The sequence below is a fragment of the Mirounga angustirostris genome, unplaced genomic scaffold (assembly GCF_029215605.1).
Source record: "Mirounga angustirostris isolate CCGP_5_RB_7025 unplaced genomic scaffold, mMirAng1.0.hap1 SCAF_1, whole genome shotgun sequence".
Classification (NCBI taxonomy): Eukaryota; Metazoa; Chordata; class Mammalia; order Carnivora; family Phocidae; genus Mirounga; species Mirounga angustirostris.
The window spans coordinates 68,828,212-68,838,730 of record NW_026991709.1 but is presented as its reverse complement, the minus strand read 5'-3'; the positions used below and the strand labels follow the sequence as shown (position 1 = coordinate 68,838,730).

The window sequence follows — 10,519 nt, the reverse complement described above, 5'->3', positions numbered from 1 at the left end:
CCTCGGGCGAGCGCGCGGCCGGCCGTGCGACCTCGAGACAACCAGACGGCCACGGCGGGATCTCACGGACCTGCTCTCCCTCCCGATGTCAACCCAAAGTAATGGGGGGGCGTGGCCCGCCCCCTCCCCGCGGCGCCCGGCTGCTAAGAAAGCACCGCGAGACCCTCCCTCGCGACTCCCCCCGCCTCACCCCCAGCAAGGGCTCCAGAAGGGACTTCCACCTGGGAGTCAGGGGCTCCGAGTCCCGGGCAGGTCCCCGCGCGGGGCGGAGCTGGCCCTGCCCGGAGCTCGCCCCGCCCCGCCCCGCCCCGCCGTAAACTGACCGAGTGGCAGCCGGGCGGGGGCTTGGAAAGGGGGAGAAGGGGAGGAGAGAGGGAGGGAGGAAAGTGGAGCCTGGCGGGCCGGAGGGAGGGAGGGAAGGGGCGGAGGCGGAGGGCAGAGTGTGGCGGCGCGTCCCGGAGCACAAGTCGGGGCCCCAGCGCGGAGTCCAGCCCCTCCCGGGCCCAGAGTCGCCCGCCCGGGCCGTCCCGAGCAGCGACTCCCCCCCCCGCCCTCCCGCCCCCCGGGCAGCCCCGGGACTCGGCTGCGAGCGCTGCGGGAGGGATGGTGGCGGCGGGGCGCGGGCCAGCGCAGCCGCCAGCGTCTCCCGCCCGGCCGCGGGCGCTGTGAGCCGGGCATGCGGCTGCGGCCCCCGGCCCTCGGCCCCCGCGCTCCGGCCCCGGCCCTGGGCCCCTGCGGAGCCCGCCGCCGCTGAGGCCGGGCGTCCCCACCATGCCGCGGGCCCCGGCGCCCCTGTACGCCTGCCTGCTCGGGCTCTGCGCGCTCGTGCCCAGCCTCCCAGGTAAGCCGGGCCGCCCGCGGCGCCCAGAAACTTTGTCGGGCGACGAGCCGCCCGCAGGCGGCGTGGAGGGCCGGGCGGGGGGCGCCGGCTGAAGGGGAGAGCTTCTTCTGGGCCCCCCAGGTGGGCGAGTCGCGCGGTACGGCCGGTGGGGGGCTCGCGAGGTGCGTGCGCCACCCCGCGCGCAGCCCGCGGCCGCCCCGGCGCGCTGTCGTCGGTCGTCGGTCGGTCCCGGGCCGAGGAGGAGCCTTCCCTTCCTGTGTAAACAGCCTTGCCGGGCTGCTGAGGGCCCGCGTGCGCCCGCGCCCAGTGCCCGGGGAGGGCCGCCGCCAGCCCTGCGAGGGGGCCGGGGCGCCGCACTCCCCGGCACAAAGCGGCCCTTGTGGCCGGCCGGGGGCGGGCGGGCTGCGGGGAGACGCCGACGGATGCCACCGGTGCCCCGGTCCTCAGGCGAAGGGCAGCAAGCGGGGCGGGGGAGAGACCCGGAGTCCTTGCTGGAGCCACGGCTTCTCGGGCGAGGGCTCGTCTCTTGGAACTGCGGGTGCTCGGGGCCCCTTAGCGTATCCTAGGGTTTCACTGCACCCAGGCCCACCGCCTTCCTTTAAAGTTGTAATCCCCTCGCTTCCTCCCCCAAGCCCCCGCAAAACCCGAGGGAGACCGGCGTCCCGAGCCACAGCCCCACCTGGACTTCCAACCTGATTCCTTCTGCATGGCTTTATCCCGAGGTTTACAAACTCTCGCCCCCGAACATTCCCCTAACTCTGGAGGGTTCTGGGGCGGAGGGCAGGGCGTGTGCGATTGCTTTGGCGCGACCCTGCCAAGGGCCGGCGGCTGTGTGAGGACCCCTCAGTTACCTGCTGTAAGTTTTCGGAGTTGGGAGACGGCTGGATGTGGCAGTTAGGAGGCCCTAGAGGGAGGATGCTCTGTTTTGCGCCTGGCGGCCAGGCGGATAAGCCACCCCCAAGCCCTCCAAAAAAAGCAGGAAGCTCCAGTCTTTCTCCTTTCCCGGAGGAAATAATTGTGTGCTGGGGTGCTTCATTGCTCCACTGGCTTGCAAGCCCAAGATACTTGATTGCTCTTGCTGCCAAGGGCTGCCAAGCGAGAGGGGACTATTCCCCTGTGGTGCCTCATTTGGGAAGCCAGATGAAGGTTTACCCCTGAGAGGAGGAGGGTTCTAGGCAAACGAAAACTTCCTTCAGGCCCGAATTCAGACTTAATACTGTAGCAAGATTTCTTTAACGGGAAAATAGTCACTGTAGAGCTTGGAGCAGATCAGTGGTTTCCAAACACCCATCTGGCAGCCAGCACCTATTGATGTTTTCCTGCATCCTCCGGGAAATGCAAAGAGAAAGATGAAGCTTGTGTCACACACAGGAGTTTGTCTTTGCCAGTGGTCCCCGGCCTCACAAGGACTGTCCTTTAATTTGAAATTACGTCTTTTTTATTTTTGGTGGGAAAACTTTTCATAATTTATAGTGATGATAGAGGCAAAATAAAAGATCTGGCAATCCTGTATAAACTTCCCCTCCTCTTTTTCTCTTTGTTTTGTTCTGTTCTTCATGTTCTGTGAAATCCCAAAGTTTGGAACTGCTAAAGGAGAGGATTTCTAAGTACCCCTACAGCTTGACATTCTCCTACTCTAATAAAAACTCAAATTTTGTTTCTAGTTGTGAAGACTTCTTTTCATATATTGTTTTCCATTTGCGTTGTGATTTCTCTTTTTCACAGTTCACGTGTATCTTCACAATGATCTCCGCTTATTCACTTGGGCCCCAAAGGGCGAAGTGACTTGCCCACTCTCCTTGTCTGCTGATCTCAAAGCTTCTCAGTCCAGGGCCCTTTGTCCCCCATGATGCAGCTTAGGTAGGGAGAAAAGCATCGGGCCATGGTGGTTTCTCTCCAGCTCCTTCAGAGCTCCCTTTTCTTGCACTGTTGCCCCGTGAGAGCTCAGCCAGCCCGCTGTGGGTCAGCAGAGCCAAGGTACGGCAAGCCCATCGCTGGCTTCCAGACCTGTCATCTCCCTCTTAGCCCTGGAGCGTCTCAAGGTTAGAAGGGGCTGACTCATATCTGTGATTTCTCCTAGTGCCCCAGTGTTGCTGAGCCAGCCTCAGACAGAGTTCCAAACAGTTTTTCTTTTCTCTTCCTTCCCTTTTCTTCTCTTTTGAAGCAGTGCAGGTATTTTTCCCAGAGCACGTTTCCTGTCTTGCTGCTAGGAACATGATTGGAAAGAAAAACCTTCATGCCCAGTGAAATAAAGAGGTGACCTGCAGGGCCATGCCTGCCTGGGTGTCCCGAGACCAGGGGCCAAGTTGCCCATCTGTTGCTTTCTCTACACTTCCATCTCTGTGCCTAAACCAGGAAACAGACTTTTAATTTAAGAGGGCTCATTTCAAACAAGTCTCTGGCAGGCTGACAACCGCCCCCCCCTCATCCCAGAGTTATCTCCTGCTCTTCTCATCCCGTGGCCAAGAGCCTCCAGACAGGACTTTTGGACCTGGTCTTCCCACAGAACCAGCGAAGGGTTTCTGTGGGGTGAGGCCTTTGCTCCCCGACAAGGAAGGGGAGGAGCGTGGTATTGATCTTGCTGCAGGACTGGAGTCATGTTTGCTATCATCGTTCATTAAAAAAAAAAAACCAACAAATGTTCTTTCAGGAAATGCCCTGCAAATGAGAATGCTCTGAATCCTAAGAGAGCCCTTTATTCTGTTTTGTGGGCTCCTGTTGGCAGCACTCTGCCCTGCACCACAGGTTCCATGGCCTGTGAGGGGGCCGCTGGAATTCGGCCTTGGCTTTGCAGCTCTCTTCAGGTAACCAGGCCTAGGTTTAGAAAGAACAGGGCAGCAGGATGCAAACAGTGGGCTTGGTTTGGAGACTGCTCTTTAGCCCAGGTATTTACATTTTAGCCCCACCATCCTTGAATGAGGGGGGCTTTTTATAAAGGGGATTGAGGCAGAAGAGGGCAGGGTCTAATTAGCTCTAATTAGTATTCTCCTCCTGCTTGTTCTTCGTGCTTATTTAGCTACTGAGGCAACGGAGAATTAAAATATCTTAAGTAGTTGGCAAAAGGCTTTTTGTCCTGGTTACTAGCTCCGCTTCTTTAGCCGGCGCCTGAAACTTCTGAAAAGTTTCGAGGATATCAGTAATGTGGAACAGTTACACGCTGCTTAAATAATAGCGTCCTCTGCATGTGGCAGTGTGCAGCTGGGTTGGAGTGGGGGGGAGTCTCTTTTCACAGGTATTTTCTCTTGGCTGGGGTGGGGGGAAGGCTTCAGAAAGCCCACTGCTATAGTTTGTTTGCTTTCTTTCCAGTTGCATGGGATTAATGGGCTTCGTAAATATAAAGGAACACTTTATGTATAGGCACCCACTGTTTGTGAGGCTTCTTCTTGCTTCTGTTGAAGGCAGGGTTTGATTCCTGGGCCACCTGGTGAAAAGTGTGCTCCCGGGCAGGCCTTGACACGTCCCCTATGCTGGATGCTTGGAGGGGGAGGTGGTGTGGCCTGCTTTCCTTACTAGATCCCCTCCCCCCCACCCTCCTCCTCCAACACCACCTAGGATTTTCTCCCCTCCCCCGCAGATGGGGACTTTTCCTGCCCTTGTCCCTTTTACCTGTTTGTAGCTCTCACTCAGAGTGATTCTGTTAAAACTCAAGTCAGATCATGCCACTCTGCTTAAAACCCTCCAGTGGCTTCCAGGAGTCCTGACAGTGTCCCGCCCGGCCTCTCCATGCACTCTGACTTCCCTGACTTTATGTTTCTTTCTGGCCACTGCTGCTGGTGCCCTTCACTCTCCATTCTTGCCGCGCAGCAGGGCCCTCCCCGGGGCCTGGGATACGCTCCCCCAGATAGCTGCAGAGTCAGTTGCCTCCATCCTGCAGCCTTTTCTTGGTGGTCTCCTGCTCAGCCAAGTTGTCCCTGGCCACTGTTAACTAAACCTCCTGCCCCATATTCCTCCTGTCACTTTTCTTTCCTTGATTTTTCTCCACAGCCCTCATCATCTCATGTGCTCTCTGATCTTGTTTATTGCCAGTACCCCCCAAGAGGATTCTCCTCCAACCAGAATATAAGCACTGTGAGGGCCGGGAGTTCCGTCGATTTTCTTTATCAGTGTGTCCTCCATGCCTAGGATAGTGCCCAAAGCATATTGGTTCAATGGATGGATGAGCTTGAGTCTTGGAGAGGTGTGTACACGCAGGGCGGGTGGGGCTTGTTCAATCCTCTGCTCCCTGCTGCCTTCTGTCACTGGTTTTGAGGTCAGGGACTGTGCACGTAGCTTACTAGTGGGAAACATTTGGGGGGAGGGAGACCCTTTTGAATGTGTCAAGGTTTTTTGAGCGGGAATAGATGATAGAGGCCATATATTGCACCCCCTGAATTGCTTGCATGAGGATACTGAGGCCTGGAAAGGGTAGTGACTTGCCAAAGGTCATGGAGCCAGGAAGTGGCAGAACCAGTGCTTGGATCTCTCCTGCCTAGGATAGCCTCTCCTCGTCCCCTAATTGCAGCCCAAATGTCCCCTCCTCTGTGAAGTCTTCTCTGCATCCTTTGGGTAGGTGGAATTGGCCTCTGCTTCCCTTGCTCCCATAAGACATTCTTTTAGAGGGACTAGGGGCTGGGGGGGAGTGTCCTCCCTCACGTGCTACATGGCAAATTGCCCAGGTCTCATTTACCTTTAGGTTCCTGATAACAACCACAATGGATCCCCCTGCCCCCATCCCACTACCTCATGGTTTCAGTGTCTTTAGAAAACCCCTCAACTTTCTAAAAATGTAAAACAGTTTTAGATTTACAGAGAAATTGAGAGGATAGTACAGAGAGTTCCTATATACCCCACACCCGGTTTTGCCTATTATTAACATCTTACCTTAGTATGGTACATTTTCTACAATTAATGAACCACATTGATACATTATTATTAACTAAAGTTCATACTTTATTTTATTTAAAAAATGTTTTTTTTAAATAGGCTTCATGCCCAACATGGGGCTTAAACTCATGACCCTGAGATCAAGAGTCCCATACTCTACTGACTGAGCCCGTCGGGTGCCCCTAATGGTCATACTTTAGTCAGATTTCTTTAGTTTTTACCCAATGTCCCTTTTCTGTTCTGGGATCCATTCAGGATGCTACCTAAATTGAGTTACCATGTGTGCTTAGGCTCATCTTGGCTCTAACTGTTTTTCAGTGTTTTCTTGTTTTTGATGACCTTGATAGTTTTGAGGACATATTTTGTCGATTGTCCCTCTATTGGGATTTGTCTGATGTTTTTCCTCATGATTAGACTGGAATTATGGGTTTTTGGAGGAGGCCATAGAGGTAATTGATTGCCATTTTAAAAATTATTTTTTGAATAGGTAATATAGTCACATGATATTTTTATGGTGTAACAGTTGTACAGTGAGAAATTTGTTTTCCATTCTTCTTGCCCATCAGTCTAGCATATTGCCCTGACCCCTTCCTGGCACAGACTATCCCTGTTAGGTTTCTTAACGTATCCAGAGTGTTTTCTATGCGTATGTTACAAATATCCCTCCCCTTATGTTTATTGAAAGACAGCACTATCCACACTGTTATATGTCTTGCCTTTTATTTCTAACTTAGTGATATATCAAGGTTAGCTTCCTATCAGTATATAGGGAGCATGCACATTCTTCTTTAAAGCTGCATATTACAAGCAATCATATAAATTGGTGTTTTATTTAATTTATTTATTTATTTGACAGAGAAATAGCAAGAGCAGGAACACAAGCAGGGGGAGTGGGAGAGGGAGAAGTAGGCTTCCCACCGAGCAGGGAGCCCAACGTGGGGCTTGATCCCAGAACCCTGGGATCATGCCCCAACCAAAGGCAGATGCTTAATGACTGAGCCACCCAGGTGTCCCTAAATTGGTGTTTTAAAAATACAAGTGCTATCTGTCAAGCTGGATGTTCTGCAGATGTGTAATATTCAGAAAAGCAGTCTAAGATGGGAACTGACCAAGATCAAGCCTTCCCAGGGCATATTTACAGTTTATGGTAACATCTTTGGATCAATGACTACTTAGTTGCTAGATTCTGAACCAGAAACATTTTGTTTACTGTGTAAGAAATGTGAGGGACATGGTTCAGGGTCTGGGAAGAGGCTTTCCAGTGGCTTGTCACTTTTTAAAAAAAAACAATAATGAAATGTTTTTATTTTCTGTTGTCTTGACAACAGTGACTAAAATGTAATTTAGGACCATGAGAAGCCCACTTCTCAGTTGAATCATGAAGGTGACACACATACAAACTGTTCCGAATATCATGATCTGTTATTGTTCATGTGTTTTCTAGGGTGAGTATACACCCTATATCCTCATGATGCTTTTCCCACTGTCCCTGCTGAATAGCGTCATGTCCCCTCTCCCCCTGCCAGTATTGGGTCATTCCAGCTTGGTACTGGTTTCTGTTATCCCGCTGAATGTCTCGGATCAGGAAATTCCACCTGCTGGATATGTGCTTTAATAGGTGTTGTGTGACCTTGGACATGTGGGGTGGACAGAAATGGGGAGAAGCTGCAGGGAGGGATGCTGGCAGGAGGCCCTTGCAGGAATCTAGACTGAGTGCAGAGGGCTGGCTCGGGCACTGTGGGGCAGGAGGGGGCAGGCAGGAAGGGTTGGATTAGGAGAAACATTTCATAATCTTGAAGGAATGATCGACCGGACATGGTGGCTGCCTGGATATGACTGATGAAAGAGAGGAGTGAGTGAATGAGTTTCGGAAGGAAAGCATATTTTTAGATTATGGTTTGCAGTAAACCCTGGCTGCAGAGATACTAAGGGCTGCAGGCAGTTGCAGTTGAGCTGGAAATAGTCACAGTGCAAACCAAGAAAAGCTGTGGCCATCGTCTGGGCCACTAGCGCCTATTTCCATGACCTAGACACAACACTTTGACATTTGTGAACTCTAGCTGTTTGACTTTTTATTCATTGCTTCCGTCCTTTCAAAATGCTGTTGGTGCCGAGTGAGTGATTCATCCAGCCAAATCCAAACTCTGAAATATTAATAGGTGGAGAGAGGAGAGATGCCAAAGGGAGGAGCCCTGGCACTGTGGCATGTGTCAGCACCCAGCCTAGGCTCTGGGTTCCGGGAGTGCCCGTCTGCTACCTGCTGCCTGGCACCTGGAGCTCCCCGGGAGCAAGGCCTGGCTCATTCATCTCTGTATTTCTAGCATCCCCTAGTCCAGAGCTTAGCGTTTAGTACGTGCTTAGTGCAGGCTTTCTTGAATTTGAATGTGTCCCAATAGCAACCTCATTTTAGAGGAATCCTTTTGAGTGCAATAAAACGACTTTACTATTGCATGTGAATATGCGATAGTAATAGAAACAATTAGTGAAGCAGAACAATAAATATTTTACGATTGTTCAGTATGTTTTCATACCAGATGTCTGTCATATCCTTTGAGCCACATCAGTTTTACGTCCAAGAACTTTTAGGCTGGCAAAGCAGAAGACCAGAGCCCAGTCTGTCTGGGTCAGAACTGAGGAGCCCTTATTGCCCTGAGCTCAAGACCCATGATCCAAATTCCTAAAGCTCACTGATGAGGCCCTGGTCATTAGAAAGTGGTCTTTGTGAATTTATGTGGGTTGAAGCAGAGACATAAATGAGATGTCTGACCTCAAATTCCTCTCTGATTGAGGGCCTGTTATAGATCTCCTTGAGAGGACCCCAGAGCTCACTGGTCATGTGTCCCTGAGCCTGGGATGGCTTAGGGATTGCCAGGCATCCCCCATATGGGCACTTGCTAGGCAGCACCCCTTCTGACCCCTTTTTGGAGACTGAGCTCCTTGTTTCAAGTCACTTACTCTTTTCGCATGTTTTCATCTCGAGGATGAGCTGACTTGACTAGCTCATTTTAAGACATTTCTAGCTCTGAGGGTCTGCAATTCCATGATTTTATGGAAATGATTTTATGCATCAAGGGAAATGATATGCCACAAGGACCCGAGTTTGTATTTGGTAAGGAGAGCAGGGGGAAAGTCACTTTCTTTTTTTTTTTTTTTTTTTTTAAGATTTTTTATTTATTTGACAGAGAGGAGACACAGCGAGAGAGGGAATACAAGCAGGGGGAGTGGGAGAGAGAGAAGCAGGCTCCCCACTAAGCAGGGAACCCAATGCGGGGCTCCATCCCAGGACCCTGGGATCATGACCTGAGCCGAAGGCAGCCGCCCAACCGACTGAGCCACCCAGGTGCCCTGAAAGTCACTTTCATTTACAATTTGATCCCCCCTCACCCCACATTTGGGTTTCTGACACATAAGGGGATTTGACCACAAAGTAGAACTGTTATTTTGAAACTCTTTCTGCACACTTTTTTTTTTTTAAGCATAAGTGAGTCATCAAGTGAGTGGATTCACTTTAAAATGAGAAAGGAGGGACACCTGGGTGGCTCAGTTGGTTAAGTGGCTGCCTTTGGCTCAGGTCATGATCCCTGGGTCCTGGGATTGAGCCCCACGTCGGGCTCCCTGCTCAGCAGGGAGCCTGCTTCTCCCTCTCCCTCTGCCTGCCTCTCTGCCTACTTGTGCTCTCTCTCTGTCAAAAAAATAAAATCTTAAAAAAATAAAATAAAATGAGAAAGGAATTTGTCAATGCAAGCAGGAGGCAGGCCAGCCCAAATTCCCAGTGGGTTGGATTCAGAGACCTTCTTGGTTAGTGTTTGGACCTGGGAAGGGCTCTTGCTGAAATGAGGTTATGCATGGTGGTTGGTCCCAGCTTGTTTCTCCAAAGAAATGTGTTCCAAGGCCAGGGCTTGCACCTAGGGGGTCCTGGCGGTGAGATTGGGGTCCCCCAGCTCTGGGGGTATGGTAGCTGATGGGGACCAGGGGTCCAGAGTTCAGGGTTGGGGTCTCTGCCTGGAGGAAAGCATCTGACTTTACCCTCTCTGAGCCTCCAAAGCCACCCCTCCTTTCTTCCCAGCATCTCTGGTCCTGCCAGTTTCTCCTTTCTATCCTGGTAGCCATTCTTACCCCAAACAGTATTTGTTCCCTCTAGTGTTCCTCGGGAATGACACTCCCTGTCACTCGGTTTCTGTTTTTTTTTTTTAAGATTTTATTTATTTATTTGACGGGGGGGGGGGGGGGAACACAAGCAGGGGGAGTGGGAGAGGGAGAAGCAGGCTACCCGCGGACCCTGGGATCATGACCTGAGCCGAAGGCAGACGCTTAACGACTGAGCCACCCAGGTGCCCCTCGGTTTCTGTTTTTTACTGCTAGTGGCAGGGAAGAAGCAGGGAGTTAAAATTAGCAAATTGGGAAAATGCTGCAGTTCCAAGATGTCTTACAATAACTGTTCTCCCCCCACCCCAGGATCTTTTAAATTTTTTTTATGTTTATTTTTTTAATTTAAATTCAGTTAGCCAGCGTATAGTACATCATTAGTTTCAGATGTAGAGGTCAAGGATTCATCAGTTCTGTGTAAACCCAGTGCTCATCACATCACGTGCCCTCCTTAATGCCTGCCCATCACCCAGTTACCCCATCCCTCCACCTCCCCTCCCTTCCACAACTCTCAGTTGTTGTTTCCTATGATTAAGAGTCTCTTATGGTTTGTTTCCCTCTCTGGTTTCTTCCCATTCAGTTTTCCCTCCCTTCCCTTATGATCCTCTGCACTGTTTCTTATACTCCACATATGAGTGAAACCATATAATAATTGTCTTTCTCTGCTTG

General features: G+C 51.5%; 1 protein-coding gene across 2 annotated transcripts in view; it reads left to right on the top strand.

The window, feature by feature from the left end:
- The first annotated feature begins 409 nt into the window (after positions 1-409).
- Positions 410-10,519, top strand: part of ITGB5 (integrin subunit beta 5) — a 151,172-nt gene continuing 141,062 nt past the window's right edge. The window contains exon 1 of one of the 2 annotated variants that reach the window (XM_054504234.2): positions 410-841. In XM_054504234.2, the coding sequence (XP_054360209.1) occupies positions 772-841 (70 nt within the window). In that variant the 5' untranslated portion in view covers positions 410-771. The remainder of the gene's footprint in view (positions 842-10,519) is intronic. The other variant, XM_045903018.3, reaches the window with a different exon arrangement.